Below are 18518 nucleotides of genomic sequence, written 5' to 3' on the forward strand. Positions count from 1 at the left end.
TGCTTGCTGTTATCAACAGGGCCACCAGCCCATGCTGGATACCCTCGCGTGGCCCCCAAACCATCCTTGCCATCCATGGCCACAGGTGGGGCTCGCCATGGCGACGCTGGTCAGGGCAGCCCAGTGGTGATGAAGAAGACGGTACCTGTCCAGAGCTCCAGACCACCGCCCACAGCATCAGCCACGGCGGCACAGCAGGGTGAGCACAGCTGGGCCAGAACCTCAGGCTGAAGAAGATGGAGGCACTTTAGCTGCGTGATCTTCTATGAATGTGTTTGCAGATGCTGGACTTTACTCTGCCGCCGCTCCTCCGGAACAGATGGCTCCTGCTGCCGTGAGAGACGAGAGGAGGCAGCCTGCTGCCTTCAGTGCTCCCCCTGCCCGCCAGCAGCCCCCCCCAGCTGAGGAAGAGGAGGGGGCCAACGACTACGACTCTGATGAAGCCAGTGAGGACACCCTTTCATTTCTGCTCTTTCATTTCAGTCACACACCTCATAGATATTAGCGACGCGTCATTATTATATGCGTCCACTCTTCTCTGTCTGGACATAAATGTGCTACCTGGGTTCTCTTCCAGCCACTCTGGGCTCTCTAGAGTTCGGTCTACACTACGACCAGGAGAGCAACAGTCTCCACTGTAGCATCCTGAAAGCAAAGGTAACCTCCCGTGGTTGATGCTCGGGAATGGCACCCTTGTCGTGCTCTCCTTTACCATGATGCTGCTGTTCGTGCACAGGGACTAAAGCCCATGGACTCAAACGGACTGGCAGATCCTTACGTCAAGCTCCACCTGCTGCCAGGGGCCAATAAGGTAGAAAACGCCTCACTTTCTACATAAAGCTCTCACGGGTTTGAAAAGATGAACTGAATTCATGGTAAAGGTGGTGATTTGAAACGTATGGACGGGAGACCGTGCTGCTGCAGCTCAAGCCTGACACCATGTGGTGGTTTAGAATAATTAGAGTCATGTCGTGAATGTTTGGAGAGAGGTTACCTTGCTAATAACGACCACAGCAACACACTGTCCTGGAGCAGCTGCAGATGTGGCAGCCTCTACTGACTGGTCTACATTAAATCTGACAGTCCACCAAGCTACGCACAAAGACCCTGAGGAACACCCGCAACCCCCTGTGGAACGAGACTCTCACCTACCACGGACTGACGGAGGAGGACCTGCAACGCAAGACGCTCAGGTCAGCACTCAAGCACGCCACCTGGAGTAGTAATCAGGAGTAGTAGTAGTAGTAGCAGCGAGAGTAGTAGTAGTAGTAGCAGCGAGAGTAGTAGTAGTAGCAGCGAGAGTAGTAGTAGTAGCAGCGAGAGTAGTAGTAGTAGTAGCAGCGAGAGTAGTAGTAGCAGCAGTGAGAGTAGTAGTAGTAGTAGCAGCGAGAGTAGTAGTAGTAGCAGCAGTAGTAGTAGTAGCAGCAGCGAGAGTAGTAGTAGTAGCAGCAGTAGTAGTAGTAGCAGCAGCGAGAGTAGTAGTAGTAGTAGTTGTAACTCGAGTAGTAGTAGCAGCTGCAGCAGCAGCGAGAGTAGTAGCAGCTGCAGCAGCAGTAGTGAGAGTAGTAGCAGTAGTAGTAGTAGCAGCAGCAGCTAGAGTAGTAGTAGTAGCAGCAGCAGTGAGAGTAGTAGCAGCAGCAGCAGTAGTAGCAGCAGCAGTAGCAGCAGCAGTAGTAGTAGCAGTAGCAGCAGCAGTAGTAGCAGCAGTAGTAGCAGCAGCAGTAGCAGCAGCAGTAGTAGCAGCAGCAGTAGCAGCAGCAGTAGTAGTAGCAGCAGCAGTAGTAGCAGTAGCAGCAGCAGTAGTAGCAGCAGCAGCAGTAGTAGTAGCAGCAGCAGTAGTAGCAGCAGCAGTAGTAGCAGTAGCAGCAGCAGCAGTAGCAGCAGCAGTAGTAGCAGCAGCAGTAGTAGCAGTAGCAGCAGCAGCAGCAGCAGTAGCAGCAGTAGTAGTAGCAGTAGTATTAGTAGTATTTACAGTTTTTGACCAAATGTTGTGTCTCTCCCTCTGTCCAATGTCCGAATGTCCCCTGACGCGTCCAGGCTGTCTGTCTGTGATGAGGACAAGTTTGGACATAATGAATTTATCGGGGAAACCCGAGTTGCTCTGAAGAAGCTGAAGCTGAACCAGAAGAAGGTCTTCAACGTGTGCCTGGAGAGAGTCGTCCCTGTGCGTTTGAGCCCACCTCCATCATCGAAGCTCTGGTCTTCATCCAGAGATGTTTGCTAACCTGCTGCTCTTCCATCCATCCACAGACAAAGAGAACTGCAACAGCAGGGGGCGCCAGAGGGATCTCGCTCTACGAAGACGAGGCAATTAGCGTTTATGACCTAGCAAATACGCCAACGTTGACAGGTTCATCTAACCACTCCTCCACCCTGTTTCAGACTGGGAAGGAGGGAGGGGAGCACGAGGAGCGTGGTCGCATTCTGATATCCCTGATGTACAGCTCCCAGTCCAACAACCTAATTGTGGGCATCGTGCGCTGCGTTCACCTGGCTGCCATGGATGCTAACGGCTACTCTGACCCGTATGTCAAAATGTAAGTTCGAGCCACATGAGGAGCATCGTTAAAGTCGAAACACTACTGAAGCTTTAGGATGTAAAGAAACCAAAAGAAATGATGGAAAACATGTTCAGCCTTCAGTTTGAGGTGTAACATGAACAATTCCACTGAAAAGGAAACGGAAATCTTCAAGGAGAAGGGGAGGAGGAGGAGGAGGTGGGGGAAGGAAGAGGAGGGGAAGGTGGTGGGAGGAGGAGGTAGGGGGAGGAGGAGGGAAGGAGGAGGGGGAAGAGGAGGAGGTGGGGGAGAAAGGGGAAGAGGAAGTGGAGGAGGGAAGGAGGAGAATGAGGTAGAGGAGGTGGGGGGAGGAAGAGGAAGTGGAGGAGGAGGACGGGAAAGAGTAGGTGGGGGGAGGAAGAGGAGGGGGGAGGAAGAGGAGGTGGGGGGAGGAAGAGGAAGTGGAGGAGGAGGACGGGAAAGAGTAGGTGGGGGGAGGAAGAGGAGGGGGGAGGAAGAGGAGGTGGGGGGAGGAAGAGGAGGGGGGGAGGAAGAGGAGGGGAAGGTGGGGGAGGAGGTGGGTGGAGGAAGAGGAGGGGAAGGTGGGGGGAGGAGGGAAGGAGGAGGAAGGGGAGGAGGGGGAAGAGGCGGAGGGAAGGAGGAGGAAGAGGAGGTGGGGGGAGGAAGTGGAGGAGGAGGAGGACAGGGAAGAGTAGGTGGGGGGAGGAAGAGGAGGTGGGGGGAGGGAAGAAGGAGGAGGAGGAAGGGGAGGAGGGGGATGGGGGGAGGAGGGTGGTGGGGGAGGAGAAGGGGAGGAGTTTGTGTTTGGGCCTCCAAAGGTGTGAGTGATTAGGGGGCTGCACCTTCCAGATCCGCCCTGATTTCTCTTCCTTCCTGTCGCCACTCTGAGTTTTCCTGACTGTAGATCACAGATCCGTGATCCACCAGATCACTTCAGTGTCCCTCTGTGATTGACAGATGTCTGAAGCCTGACATGGGGAAGAAGGGCAAGTGCAAAACACAAATCAAGAAGAGGACGTTAAACCCGGAGTTTAATGAGGTCTGTAAGCGTTGGCCCAGAAGGTGGCGCCGCCCTCATTTACCTGCTAGAAATTGAGGAATTTTCTGGATTTACTTTCAGGAATTCAGCTACGACATCAAACACAGCGAGCTAGCCAAGAAGACTCTAGATATCTCCGTGTGGGATTACGACATCGGAAAGTCCAACGACTATATTGGTAAGTGATGCTCAAGCTCCAGATCCGAAGGCTGAACTGGAAGCTCTTCACTTTGATCTGGAATAATTGGTGGACAGCTAGCGCAGATGCTAGCTGCACGGTCAGGGACCCTCACCTCAGGGCAACAACCCGGTCTGTCTCCCCCACAGGTGGGTGTCAGCTGGGGATCACTGCTAAAGGGGAGCGGCTCAAGCACTGGTACGAGTGTTTGAAGAACAAGGACAAGAAGATCGAGCGCTGGCACACCTTGTACATCGAGAATCACGTCGCTAGCGATTAACTTTCGCTCCATGCGTCACAGTTTTTCATGAAAGTTAGTTTCCATTTATCAGCGAATGCCTCTTTTCAATGTTCCACGCTGACTCAGCATCTCCCGGACAGGCTCCATCTCTTCCCTGCATTTGTTCTGCTTTCATGGCCTGTGCTGATGTTTACTCTCCTTGTGGGACAAATTGTGGTGTGAGTAAATTAGACATGTATACTTCGCTGATATTATGTATTAGAGCTGACCATGACGCGTCTGAAGTGTCCCGCAGAGCAACATCTGACCTGGGTTTGGACGCCAAGTCAGAGGAGACGCAGCTTCACACGTCGCGGCTCTCGTGTGTAGTTCAAGAAATCAAGAAATGTTTAGATTGCTCAGGTTAGCATAGATATTTGATGCACAGTTGATGGACGTAAACTAGCTTAAACTTTGTTGCTGTTCAGTTGTGATCTTTAAATTAGCAGAGACATCTGTGGGGCTACTAGTGCTGCGAGGAGATTTTCAGTTCTTGATCGATAATGAGGCAAACAGAAAACAACCCTTTCTTCTCTTTGAATATGTAATCTGGCAGGGCACAACTCTGTCTCCCTCCTCCTCTTCCTCAATCTATCACCTCGCTGCGTTTTTTAATGTCGTGTTTACAAAATGTGCAACAGTTGCCTCCTCCCCTGGAAGGAGGCGTTAGGTCGCATCGGAGGGTCTAACCACGCGTCTGCACCTCCTCGCCTGGCTCTCCAGTGCCGTTCTTCAGAGGCTGCACCAGTGCTCATGTGTTCCTCCTGTTGGACGTGCTGGTCAGGCTAAATCCGGAGGTATTTTTAGTCTGCTCTAGTAACATAGTTACATCTCCTCTGGAAGGCGGAGAGATACAAAATGGCTGTTTCTGCTGCAGCTTGTTCAGCCAATCTTTTATTCATAAGTGATCAAGCTGATTTGAGAAGCCTTAAACCATTTTAATTAGCTTCAAAGCTGACTCTCACCCCCGAGATCAATGTGTTGGCATGACCGAGTGGCTTGAAAAACAGTTGATATGAGCTACCGTGGCTTCGTCGACATCGTTCAGGGGTGTCAAACTAATCTCAGTCCACAATTTGATCCTGTTTGCTGCATGACCCAGTGAATATTGATGTTATGCATAAATAACGGGAACGCTAAATGCATCTCCTGTATTTCATATTTCTCCACGACTCTTAATTTAGGCGCAGCCCTAGCTGACAAATCAAAATGGTTTCATGTCTTTGATCATTTTAAGCATGGATTCGTCCCTAAGTGGGCCAGACTGGAGCCTCAGGCGGGCCGGATCTGGCCCGCGGGCCCCAGGTTTAACACCTTTGATCTAAAACATTATATTTCTTCTCTTAAAAGTTGCAGGGAAATATGGGAAGTCTAAGTTCCACAGCGGGTGAACAATTCCTGCAATTCCTTGCATGCTCCGTGCTTCGGACTCTGGCGTGCCTCGGCCCGTTGTGGCCCACTTCTGCCCTAACCCAACACACACTTTGCACAATCGTGGGTGATCACCCTCGGCCACAGCGCGACCCTCAAGGCTTTAGCGTATGTCTGTATGCGCAACACAGAAAACTACCGAAAGCACACTTTACAGAGTGAAGATGCCACAATTTATAGAGCAGTGTGCAACTGAGACTAGCATCAAAGACAACGACAAAAGATCCTATGCATGATGTGTCTTGTGCTTCAAGAGAAATATATATATATATACTTTGTAATAAATGAATGCTATCCTATTAATGTTTACACTTCTGCGCACATAACAGTCCTGTTAATAATGTACTTTATATAGAAAAGACCATATTCTGCATGATTATGGGAGCTAAGTGTAGCTGCAACGGCATCCACAGGAGAACTAGTTAATTAACTGAGCACATTCACGATCGTTGTCCCTCCGGCAGCGATCCGTCGTGTCCAAAAACCTTCCTAAAATCCTTAAAGATGAAGCGCGAGGACATTTGTCAACAGGCATCTCTTCGAGCTGCAGCTTGTCTTCTACTTGGTTCTACTGGATGATGGCAGCGTTTGTACCACGCGCATGCACCGGAAATATGGATGTTAGCAAACACATCAAATGCATGTCAAGATTTTGCAAAGAGTTTACACAGAAAAATAAAATCTAATGAAAACGCAGCGTGTAAGTTCATGGAAAAGATCGTTGTGTGTGTGTGGGGGGGGATTGAAATAATATTTATTGATATTCTACTACTCACTATCATGTCCTGAATTCCACAAAAAAGGTCAAAAAGGGCCAAATATAATTACATTACGGGCCAAATTTGGCCCACGGGCCAGAGTTTGACACCTATGTCCTAATGTCTCCTCTTGGTGCTGGTTCTTCCTGGTTCTGCCTCCTCTTGGTCCTGTCTCCTCCTCTCCTGGTTCCTCCTGGTCCTGTCTCCTCCTGGTCCTCTCTCCTCCTCTCCTGGTTCCTCCTGGTCCTCTCTCCTCCTGGTCCTGTCTCCTGAGTCCTCAGCTGGTCCTTCTCCCTGTCAGCATTCTGGGCTTCGGTCTGTGCCTCTATATTATCAGCTGAATGTCCACTTTAGTCCCACCTGCACTGAAGGTCATGAAAGGAACCAAAACAGCCTTAATAAGATAATGTAAATACCAAAAAAGAAAATACCAGGAGGTTTTTTTTTATCGCTGCTAGCTCCAGTTACATAAAATGTTTGTGAAAAGTTTCACGTGTATGTGAAGCTATCTACAAAATAACTTTGATTCCTAACGGAATTATAAATGTGGTATCAAGCAGCAGTTAACGTGATGATTAAATGCACGGAGCGATCCAGCATCCTCCCCACCCTGCTGATAGACGTTGGGACACAGCAGCCTCTTGGACTATGAGCTATAACAACTCTTTTATTCATGAGACTGGTGTTTTTTCCCTTTCACCAGTCCCAGAGCCTTCGTTAAAAATTCTGACCCATTTCTGCAGCAACGACCACCAACCAACCACTCCCGCCGTCAGCCCAGGTTCTCAGGTTCACCTCTCCATGGCAGAGACTCCTCTAATCCCTTGTTTTTCCCACTATTCCAACCGCAGCTTCTCTACCAGAATGTTTGGTGCCTTATTCCCGCCTGACTGATTTCCTGTTGCCGACCTTGCCTGCTCCATCGCAGCCCCACTAACGTGCCTCACCTTCTGCCTGACCACGCCCCTGTCTGCTCCCCCACCTAGCTCCCATCTGCAGGGTTCCCCCTCTGCTGGGACTGCTTCTTTCATTTGGGATCAAAGCAAGGACCACACACCGGTGGAACTTAATTGTGGACTTTGTTCAGTGGTTTTTTGGGGTTTCATCTAGCTGGTTTCTCTGCCAGGAACCCTCAGAAATACCCAAACACATATGCTGTGAGGATCACATCGGGCAGAACATTAACTAGGAGAAGCTGTGGTTCTGTGCTATCACTGTTCTGATGGGCAAACAAAGCAATATTCTCTGAATTTCTGAAATCTAGTTGAAGCGTCGAGCATGCTGACACACATACGGATTAGACCCAAATGCAGAAGGACAAGCTTCATTTTCAAAAGAGAAGGTAGATTTAATTATAGATTAAGGTTAATACCACTAAGGCTGGAACATTTCAGAATACAAAGATAAACTGTCACTTTATAAATGGATATCCTACCCTGGATGGATGAAGGCAGCATGGATGGGTAAAGGTTAAGCAGAAGGAACAGCTACTTCAGTGGCTCCTGTGAGAGTGAAGGTCTTTCAAACCTTAAGGACAAGCTGTGGCCCCAGTCAGACACCACGTCCTTGGGGAAACGATGCAAATGGAATACATGCAACAGCATCACCAGTTGTTCCAAAATGAAACAGTTTGCAAAATCTGTCTACCACTGAGAGAATGGTAGTGCTACCTGCAGGAGGAGTCGATGTTAAGCTTAGCTAACCTGTTCCCTAACTCCCCATGTACCAGCTCCCACCACACTGGAGGATGGTGTGATACTGGAAGAGCTACAGTTAGAGACTCCTGTGAAAAACTGGAGTGACAAGGCATCGGGCTTGATTTTTTTTGGAACAGTATGATAAGACAAACGGAAATTGAATCTTTTAAAGAAAAGACAATGGCTGTCGTGAGTTCAGCCTCTTAGAGCGGAGCTACTCCAGGTTTTTGTGGTCAGTCCAGACGAGAAACTGTTGCGCCGCACCTTACAACCAGTGTTGCCTCCCCTCCAAGCCCACCTTCACCTCCCTGCTACCCACATCATAGTTCCTTTCCAAAGAGACAGTCGCCATGAGGGGGAGGCACATGGGTGGAGTCTGTTATCCACTGGGGACCAGTGGGACGGCAATGCTCCCCCTCCCATCTCAGAGGCATCCACCTCAACTGGAATCCCCTGAAACCTGTGTGTGTGTGTGTGTGTGTGTGTGTGTGTGTGTGTGTGTGTGTGTGTGTGTGTGTGTGTGTGTGTGTGTGAATCGAGCCATCAGAACAATTCACAACACTTCCAACACATCAGTCCCTTATTTCTGAAATCCAAACCAGCCCAGAGAAGACACAGGTGTGCCAGCAGGTGCTGACCAACACAGAGAAGACACAGGTGTGCCAGCTGGTGCTGACCAACACAGAGAAGACACAGGTGTGCCAGCAGGTGCTGACCAACACAGAGAAGACACAGGTGTGCCAGCAGGTTCTGACCAACACAGAGAAGACACAGGTGTGCCAGCTGGTGCTGACCAACACAGAGAAGACACAGGTGTGCCAGCAGGTTCTGACCAACACAGAGAAGACACAGGTGTGTCAGCAGGTTCTGACCAGCACAGAGAAGACACAGGTGTGCCAGCAGGTGCTGACCAGCACAGAGAAGACACAGGTGTGCCGGATTGCACTGATTGAGAAGGAGCAGACAGTCAAAAAGAAAGGGCTCTCCATTTCAGCTGCTGGGGTAATACATTCTGAATACACATCTTATTGTCCAAACATGTATCACTTCAAACACAAGTGAAGTTTATCTTCTCTGAATAAAGGGAGGAAGTCTTAACCTTCATCATTTACCAGTCATCTGTCTTTGGTATTACGTTACCGTTGCTATTGGTGCGGCTGCTCTTACTCTTTCCATTGTCTTTGTAGATTTCGTGAGCCTGATCATCACTGTCGTATTGCAAATGTTGACATTTTTGCTGAAGCTAATATTGTTTTCTCTATATGTGGCATCTACTGCATGTCTGAGGGATCCCTCATCTAGGGTTCTCCTTTGGGCTTCTTCTTTTTCCTAAAGGGATTTTCCTGACCCTGACCCCTACCAAATGATAGGCACTGCAAAGAGGGTCGGTGTCTTTGACAGTGATTCAGTTCAGTCCATGACAGTTGCTGCAGGGCCTAAAGCAAATTGTCCTTTTTGTCCACAAAGAAAATCCTTCACTCGTTGGAGAGAGGCGAATAATCCCTGCTTTAAGAGAAGAAGAGATGTACTCATGCATTTCTTTGCCTTCTGGGGCAGAGCGAGAATAGAGGCGATCTCTGGGGGGACAGGCTCCTAGCAACAGATCAATTAAACAATCCATCTCCATATCGGAGGCAGTGAAGTGGCTCAGAACTTGTTAAACAACGCCTTGAGATCATGATAAGACTGTGAAACTGTGGATAGATCAGGATAATCAGGATTACACTAAGTGAGACTCTGGAGTGTGACTGTGTGAGACCCTGAACGACCTGTTTTATGCTGGGCAGAATGTTGAGAATCAGCAGAATAGAGGAGGAGGAAAACAGTCCTCTAGGCAGCTCTCCCTCTAACCCCAAATCTCCCCAGTGGGCCAATTAACTTTGGGACTGTTCTGGACTAACCAAGGGAATCTAGAATGAGCATGTGTAATGTTGAAAACCTAGCTGTTTGGTGACTTGGTACAGTAACCTCACAGTTAAACGCTAGCTTCTAGGGGTTTGAGAAGGGGAAGTACAGTTACTTTAGGTTTCTGGCAAGGTCTTTGTCCATAAAACTTTAATCAGAACCAGACTCTAGAAACACTTTAACCTTAACCGAGAGCACCTGGGACACTAGCTACAGATAGATAGTTCTGCACCTTCCTCTTATGCTGGCACTTCTGCTGCAGAACCAGCTGGTTGATAGGGAATGGGACACCTCGGAGAAGCTGGACTTTTTCTCAGGGGGTTGCTTATCGTGATGGTCCAGGTGATGAAAAATTTAAGGTCAGCAGGGAGCTTCAAGGAAACCAATTGGTCCAAAGTTCCAAAGTCAATGACCTAGTCAACAACTGGACCTTTACCTTTACGTACATCCATGAGAGCCCAGGTGGTTTGTGGAGTGGAGTGATCAAAAACCTTTGACAGTAGAGGTGAAGAGGTTCAGAGTGTTACAGATAGGAGGTTCACCAGCTCCTTTTGCTGTAGTCAATGTGTCTACTTGCTCATAGAGATGTAAAATGATGAAGGCCACCTTGGAATGCTTGCTTGGAAATGCTGCAGGCCAAAATGCTCTCCACATGGGACAAAAAGGCTCAGCAATTGATCTTATCTCCAGAAAAGTGCTCTGGTCGAGATACTGAGAGTAGAATGAGACAAAATAGAAAATAATGAACTGAAATGAACATACATACGCCCGACATGGCAAAAAGGTTCCTCTTGAGTGACAGTCTGTTGTCAAACCGATATGGGTCAGACAAGGGTACACGGGTGGTGACATGGCACTTTTATTTCAGAATCCTTTATCGGATTTCTTAATGGTTTAAATGAGCTGCAGCCCAGGATGTGAACTTATGTTGACTGTGGTTCAATTAGTGGTGAGTTTAACATCCTTATTTACAGCCCTCAGGACAACTGAACCTGTTTGACACTCTTGACAAATATGGAGTGTGCAACAGAGCCTCCACACACACTTTGGACTACCGTGTCTGATATTGCCATGTCTGATAAATGTCCTATTTAAGCACTGTGACATATCTGCCCAAATCACCACAGAAAAGTTGGAGGACATTATACAAATACAGGTGATTTTTCAAGAAGGTTCCACAAGTCATGGCCTCAGATTTTGTGAGGTGTTTTATCACAGACCGTAAAAACTGTTGTCATTAAACCATTCTTAACGAAGAACAATGTAGACTTTGAATGGCTCATTAAAAATTCTATTGTTTCTTTGGCTCCGCAGGAAATTATGGCAATTCTAGAGTGAGTACATGCAAACAAGTGCTGACCTGTGGGGACGCATGCATTTATCAGACCCCAAACCCCGCTTTCAGCTGCGGGGGCTCCCCGGATACTTTGTTGGCCATTTGGTGGTGACAATGCTTTATTTGGGCAAAAAATACAGGAGCCTTCCAAGACACTGTGTACACTTCCTTTCATGAGGATCCTTTGGCGAGCAGGTCTGGTGCTAGCCATCTCAGTACTTCCAGCTCTGCCAGAACACCTTCAGACCCCTGCCAAGGAGCAGTACCCCCAAGCAAGGTGCCAAACCCACAAAATGGGCCCTGTGGTGAGCTGGCGATGTACCCTTCACCCATGTCTGCACAAAAGCGATGAAGAAGGAGGCGATATCCAGTGTCTTTAGAGGTGATCAATAGACTGGAGCATGACAGAGGAAGACATCTGTAAATGTGCACATCGAAAACATAGTTTGGCATCGTTTGTGGACATATTTGAACGTCTCTGAAGCTCCGAGTGACACGTCAGTGGCGTTTTCCCCCATGACCGGCCAGAAAAACCCAAACCATCACTGTCAACTCACAACAGGGAGGTTTGGAGCACCCTTATTCCGTTTTATCTCAGAATTTGCAAGTTCCCCTGGTGTCAGTGTGAGTTTCCAACTGTTTCCTCTCACAGCCTTGACAATTCCAGCAGTGATAAAACCCAATATGAAACCATGAAGATCATAACAGGTGAAAGAGGCCCATTTCATCGTGCTCCTGGAGGTCTGCAGTGTGAGTAATTAGCACATTAATTAGCACACTCAAACACTTTGCCTCAACATATGTTGCTCACCAGTGTCCATTTTAGCAAAAGCCAGTGATGTGTGATGAGGTGTGAATGCAAAATGTATTTAGCAAATAGAACCAATTCAAGATACAAATATTACAGAGCTCCGGGCCAGTTCAAAACCCTACAATAACAAAGTCAATTGTCAGGGCATGAAGCCTGACAACCTAGCTATCCCTTGATTTAGGCTAATTATTGATGCTAATCCAGTCCAATGTTGTCTTCTGATTGGATGACCTCGTCTTCTTCTTCCAGTTCCATTGGATGAAGCACAGTCCTTGTTCTCCGTTGTTTCCCAGATAGCCAGGTCAAAGTTCACCTTCTTCTTGCAGAGGAACTTACCAACACCACTAACCTCTGCTGTCCAGTTTTATGGTGGGTGTTCAACGCTTTCAGCCAGATTACAATTATCTAAGCAGCAGTCATGTCAAGGGAGGGTCAACGGACTGCTTATCTTTACACTCGCTAACGATTATACTTTCCCTAACGTCTAAACTAATTCTAACAGAAAACAGAAACACATACAAAAAAGCAGACACAATTCTCTTCAATTTATAGAGACAAAGCATTTGCTCCACACCCTCATCAGTACTCCAATTAAGGAACAATTAATTTATGGGATCCTGTGCAAAAAACCCTGGTTTATATCCATCCACAACCCAGTTTCTGGGGGATTACACACTCTGGGATGAGGCTGCTGCTCTTTACTGCATTTAGTTTGGCTGCATATCAGCATGGCGGACTCCTGGTGCGTGTCGGACTGATGGTGGAGTGAAAACTATTATTTGTCAACACTCGGCCTATGCTGATTGGTTCATATTGAATTGTTTGTCAACACCGTAAGACGGGAGAGCAAACCCCCCCCCCAATACTCCAATAAAATGTGGTTCAGGCAGCGTCACCAGCAGCGCCTTGACCTGCCAACAGGGGGTGCTGCAGCACACATGAGTCTAATTTTTGCTGCACTTCAAGACGTATTGTAAAGTGTTTTTATTGTAAAATAACTGGAATTGTAAAATAATGGAAGATGACTCGTGATGATATTCCTTTCAGACAAAAAATAAAGTACAAGTGGTCGTCGGCACAAACATGCCGTTATTGCGGCACTCATCTGTGGGGAGGCGGCGCACATGAATGACATGTTTGCTCCTGTGGGGGCATGAACCTGAACATGTGTCAACATGTGTCAACGTGTGTGTGTGTGTGTGTGTGTGTGTGTGTGTGTGTGTGTGTGTGTGTGTGTGTGTGTGTGTGTGTGTGTGTGTGAGATCGCGGCCTCACAGAGACACACAACCGCCGAGTCTTGACCGCGGTGCATTCTGGGAGCCCCCATATAGCCTCGGAAACATGGCGTCTCACTGACGGTTAAGACAGCACAATTTTCTCTAGCGGCTATCGGACCGCCCGAGCTGCTAGCGAAGCTGTCCTGGTTCCGCCTTTTCAGCGTCGGAGGTAGCCACGGCCGAAACGGGCCCCACCATCGGTAGATTGTAGTCGTCACGTTGAATAACGGATTTAGTCCGGGTGTCACGCCCACCCCGCACGGTAGCGTTCCGAGCCGCACGGTCGCGGTAAGTTAGCTCGCCAGCCAGACAGCTAGCTCGCAGCGTCCGAGAGCACCACCAGACCGCCCTCGCTACGAGAGGAGAAGGTGCTGTTCCATTTTTACTGCCCCGCAGCTTACTGCTTGCGTGGAGCTTGACAGCACAGGCTGCTTGTCACGCACAGCCATCGGAGAAAGGGGCGACAGTGACGGCGGAAAGGCGGCGGTAGCTCGCTAGCAGCCAAGCTAGGGCGTTCCTGTTAATGTTGCCACTGCATTTTTAATGTTCGACCCCTTTGGCATCACCGTCGGAGGAGAGAGCGATGGGCTCCGGGGCTATAGATTCGTCCCAGTGGCTTTCTGTGAAGGAAGAGACGATATTCCTTCACGACGGACTCATTCGGGTCACAGATCTGGCCGAACTGCCGAGCGAGATCGGAGTGTCGGAGCAGGGGGACACCGAGCAAGAGGTGGGTGAGAGCCATCCCTGACACACAAAGGGATTTCTGTAGAAAGTCCGGCTTGCAGCTACTCTCACAATGCATGTATGGCTGTTCCTTTATTACAGCTCTGCTATGCGCAGGTGTCCCACCGGGTTGGTGTGCATGTGTGCAGCCCAAAGTTCTGAGCAGGGCCGTAGCCAGCATCCCAAAAGTGTGGGGGATGTGGTGCTGAGCATCAGCTCCAGATGCAGACCCTTAATGGCTGTGTGTCATACCTTATTCCTGCACTCTTCTTGTTCATATTGCTGCTCCGGAGCTGCTGATAACAGCCTGGCCCCGGCCGTCTTTGTCCTCCTCCATCTGCCCCTCGTCACCCTCGGCCACAGCCACCGCGCACGCTGATCCAAACGCTTTAAAAATGAAAATGGGCATTTCACGGATGCACCTGGGATGGAACCAAGGCTTTATTTTGATGTGGTCACCTTCCAACCTTCCTCTCTGAATGTCTTTGCCCACCCCACTAAGCTGGTTTTGGCCAGGTTACTTCATACTTCATGAGAAGTATTTATATATAACCAAATGACATTATTCCTGGAATAAGAAGAAACTTGAGATACAGATGCCGCTGCTTTTAATCTCATTGCATTGACAAACAAGGCAGCATCACTTCACATGTGCAGAGACGCGCAGACGGTTCAGTGGAGCAGCAGAAGTTTAATGTTGCATTAAGCTGCATAAGTGTTCAGTTACTGCACCCGAAGCAAAGTGGCCGCTGCTGGATGGAGTTACGGCCGGAGGATCCTGCCAACAGCTGAGGGAGGAAGTGGTTCTTCAGTCTGTTGGAGCGGCTGGAGGTCCGCCCTTGGCCCCGTCTACAGCAGCACCCCGTTATCTCCTCCTGGAGCGGAGGTTTGGGGGGGGGGGTGATGGTTTCAGATGATTTTAGGGGTTGGCACTGTCGCTAGAAATTGGTTCTGGACTCAAAACCGGTCCGCTAGTGCAACTGCTGCTGTCTGGGGCCAAGATGACACTGTTCTGGATGAATTATGGGTTGTTCTGATGGTGATATGCATCATGATACACAGTGTGAGCTGGGCTGGGACACAGAGACAGGTGCCCTGATGGACGGTGGGTCCTGAGTGCTCCGGACCTGTCTGTGTATTCCTGCTCCTGCGTCCCGCCTGTGTTTTACTGTCCACATTTGTGTAAGACAGGTTTGAGAACGCAGATTGCCTCTGGGTGCTTATATTTGGTTAAGCTACAGCTAGCTTAGCATTAGCGGAGCTCGTCATTTTCTAAAACTGTTTCTGGTGGTTGTAGTTGTTAAATGTCAACCTTTAGCAGCTTTCAAGTTCACTGGCAGGATGGTTTCTGAGAAAAGCATCGATCGTCCTCTGGCTTTTCCTCTTCTGCATGCTAATGCTACTGCATGATAACAAGACAGCAGTTAGCTTGACATGCGTCTGACAGGACTGTGTGACTGCTGTATTTGCTTTACTAGCATACTAGCTTAATGCTACGTCCACAAACATACTATTTAGGCTTCAAATGAGCCATTTTTGGCTGGCTACGTGCAAGCGTGCGAGCCACGAAACTAGCTTGTCGGCACAAGCTGAGTGATAAGCAAATTGAACAAGAGAGGCGGTTCTTAAACAGCCAATTCACCATCTGATCACACTCAGCTGGTGTCATGTTTCATTGAATGGCGGACGAGGGAGGCCAAAAGGATGCAGCTGCAGCACGGACGCCGAGGGGCTCGAGTAACCGAGACACCCTAGCAAGGCAGGAGTGTGGGCGTTGCACCCTCCATTGGGAGAAATGTGGGAGAAGTTAGCATGACATGTACAAATGTGTCCCTAGATGAGTCTTCATGTGTGGACAGGAGGGGTTCCAAGCAAGGTGGAGCAGGATTCCTGAAATTGAATCAATGCAGTCCTGCTTGCTAAATGCTATAATGGATTTTTTTTTTTCCAGCCAATGATTCACGGGCCAGAGTACGTGATCAATATCTGAGCTGCTACTTAAGTACACACGAGTATCCCAAATGTGCTTTGCTCCGATGTTATTTTAAAGCCAAACGGCCCTCCGATGGGGCGAGGCTTCTGGAAATCTTTCAGCTTTTAAAGAGGCAAGACAAAAGCCAAGCCCACCTCCTGGAGGCTCATGCAAGCTAGCTTAGCGTTCCTTTAGCCTAAAAAAGCATCGTCATGACGTCACTTATTGGGGTAAACTCTCCTCCTCTCCTCAGACACCCCTGTGACGATGGCGTGCTCCTCCAACAGGTGGCGCCGCGGCTCGCTTTCATCAGCGCTTTCATCCGTGCGGCGTCTGTGGACGTCCTCTCACCTTGTGTCGTGGTGTGTTTCCCCTCCCACAGATTCTCACATTTGAGACGAAGAACCCAGTGGAGCTCGCGGAGCGCCTGCGCGCCGTGTGCGGGAATCAAAGCAACGCGTACGCCCGCCTCCTGGAGTACCGCCTCAATGCTCTGCGGGGCCTGTGGGGGGCGCAGCGGCAGCTGGCCCTGGAGGAGCAGCAGGAGCGCGAGGGGACTGGAGGAGCCGATGAGGAGACCCTGGCCTTGCTAAAGAGACAAGGCCTGCTCCAGCAGCCTGAGCAAGCCCCCTTCACCTCCCGCGTGGGCCTGCTGCTGGTCTTCCCCCTCCTGCAGTCGCAGACGCGCAGCGACCCGGCGCTCTGCAGCGTGACCGCAGAGGTTCTGTTGGCCTGTCTCAGAGACTGCCAGCCCCTCAGCCTCAGCAAGGAGCCCGCGGACTGCCTCAACGGCCTGGAGGGCCTGCTCTGCTCCTGGCTGGAAGACGGCGCCCAGGAGTGCGGCCAGGGGCACCAGGGGCAGATCCTGCCCACCCACAGGCAGAGGGAGAACGCTGCCGCGGCCCTTGTGGCGCTGGCCTGTGCCAGGTGAGGACACAGTTGCTCTCTCGAAGCTCTCCCAGTTCCCGATGCGTGTTGGCGTTTGTCTCGACCATCCGTTTCCTGTTTGCTAGGTTCAAATAAGTTTTTGGACAGGACGTGACAAAAGGCCTCTTTATTAGCTTTGCTTTAAAGAGGCGTCCGAGGAATGAATCCATCCGTTAATGTACTGGCGATGTCATTTGATGGGCGGCTCATGAAAGAGCGAGACAACAGCCATTGAAGTTCCTCTTTGATCTCACACAACAAAGTGAGAAGTCAAAACGCGGTCTGTGGTCTGTGTTGTTCCGTCCACGAATGTAGCGAAATGTGGATGTTTCTCTGCGTTTGTCTGCAAATTCCGGCTTCTGCCGCTGACAACGGATCTTGACTTGTCAAAGCCAGAACCCTCCATCCTTTGAGCCCTTTGTTCCCTGAGAGCTCTTTGTTGTAGGGAACGATCCAGTGCTTTTGGCCGCGGCAGCGGCGGCTAATTAACGAGCTAACGGCTCTGCTGCCCACTGTGTGACGGTGGAGTCAACGAGGAAACACGCTTGTTGACAGTCAGGTGAAGGAGGGGACCTAGTGTTTGAGCTCTGTAGCTGCACCCTTTAAAGGGATAGTTGACCTGAATCATCTCATCCTGAACTGGGAAACCCACTTTTGCTGCACACACACACACACACATCCTTGCAAAGTTCCCCTCTTTAATCCCAAATGAACGCCTCCATCCTTCTGACCAACCCTGACGTCTCCTGTCCCACCCTGGTCCTCAGGGGCTCTCTGAAGACCTTCGTCCACACGGTCCACCTGCTGCAGAAGCAGACAGATCTGGGCAGACTCCCCGTGTCAGATGTCCTCTACAGGTGAGCGCTGCGCCCTCTCCGCTCTGGGAAGACTCTCAATGTTCCGTTTTAAAGCTCTAATCATTCCGTGTCTGCCCTGCTTCAGACTGCTGCTCTTGGAAGGAGGCCCGGGCTCCCCTTCCTGCCTCCTGGGGGGCAAACACAGCGTTTCCTGGGGGTTTGAGGACATGCTGCCCACGGCTGACAACTCTGCTGCTGGAGCGGAGAATAAAGGTGCTCCAGAACCCTCCTTATTGTAACCTTTGATGGCGATGCATTCATGGTCTTGGTGAAGCGTCGGGGCACTTTAGGATGTGGTCGTTTGGCTTCCATCACAGTAAAACTTTGACAGTCTATTTTTAGCGGCAGGATTTGCATATGAATGTATTTAAACCATCCAGAGACGTGGTTCTCTTCCCTCTGTCGGACCCCACACGCTTGTTTTGGCCTGTTTAGCATCTGTCCTCTGATTTCTGCGTCCCTGTCGGCGCCGTCGGTGCAGTTATTTTTGCATCCTTTTGTCCCTGTCCCAGCAGACACCGACCTCGGGCGCTGTCTCGCCACGGACGGACTTTATCTCTACACCTCTAATTCCTCCGGGAGAGGACTCAGCAAGATAGGTTCTGGTTTACACGGGACGCTGAGGTAACCTGAGACCTTGTCCTCCCTTTTGTTGAGAGATTAGCACAAGACAAGAGGGACAAAGCGTCCCAAATGTCCAGCATCACTTCCAGTTTACCAGTCATTAGTTCCTCTCTATTTTGGCCTTTCTGGCCAGAACCTTCTTGTGAGGTGGTGTGGTCGTATCTATGATCGCACCGGCTCC

The 18518-nt window shown here is 49.8% G+C and overlaps 2 protein-coding genes across 3 annotated transcripts in view; both read left to right on the forward strand.

Moving 5' to 3' along the window:
• The window catches only part of LOC101080092 (rabphilin-3A-like), a 17842-nt gene extending 11699 nt beyond the window's left edge, over positions 1-6143 (forward strand). For both annotated transcript variants that reach the window (XM_029829141.1, XM_029829142.1), the window contains exons 8-18: positions 20-199; positions 282-446; positions 578-657; positions 737-811; positions 1084-1193; positions 2038-2164; positions 2251-2307; positions 2383-2537; positions 3477-3558; positions 3640-3736; positions 3886-6143. In XM_029829141.1, coding sequence (XP_029685001.1) covers positions 20-199; positions 282-446; positions 578-657; positions 737-811; positions 1084-1193; positions 2038-2164; positions 2251-2307; positions 2383-2537; positions 3477-3558; positions 3640-3736; positions 3886-4016 — 1259 coding nt within the window. In that variant the 3' untranslated portion in view covers positions 4017-6143. The remainder of the gene's footprint in view (positions 1-19; positions 200-281; positions 447-577; positions 658-736; positions 812-1083; positions 1194-2037; positions 2165-2250; positions 2308-2382; positions 2538-3476; positions 3559-3639; positions 3737-3885) is intronic.
• Positions 6144-13270: 7127 nt separating this feature from the next.
• The window catches only part of LOC101079865 (probable E3 ubiquitin-protein ligase HECTD4), a 34257-nt gene continuing 29009 nt past the window's right edge, over positions 13271-18518 (forward strand). Inside the window, 5 exon segments of the mRNA XM_029829707.1 lie at positions 13271-13961; positions 16312-16856; positions 17624-17713; positions 17799-17926; positions 18229-18337. Coding sequence (XP_029685567.1) covers positions 13815-13961; positions 16312-16856; positions 17624-17713; positions 17799-17926; positions 18229-18337 — 1019 coding nt within the window. The 5' untranslated portion in view covers positions 13271-13814.

This window comes from Takifugu rubripes, chromosome 21 (assembly GCF_901000725.2).
Source record: "Takifugu rubripes chromosome 21, fTakRub1.2, whole genome shotgun sequence".
Lineage (NCBI taxonomy): Eukaryota > Metazoa > Chordata > Actinopteri > Tetraodontiformes > Tetraodontidae > Takifugu > Takifugu rubripes.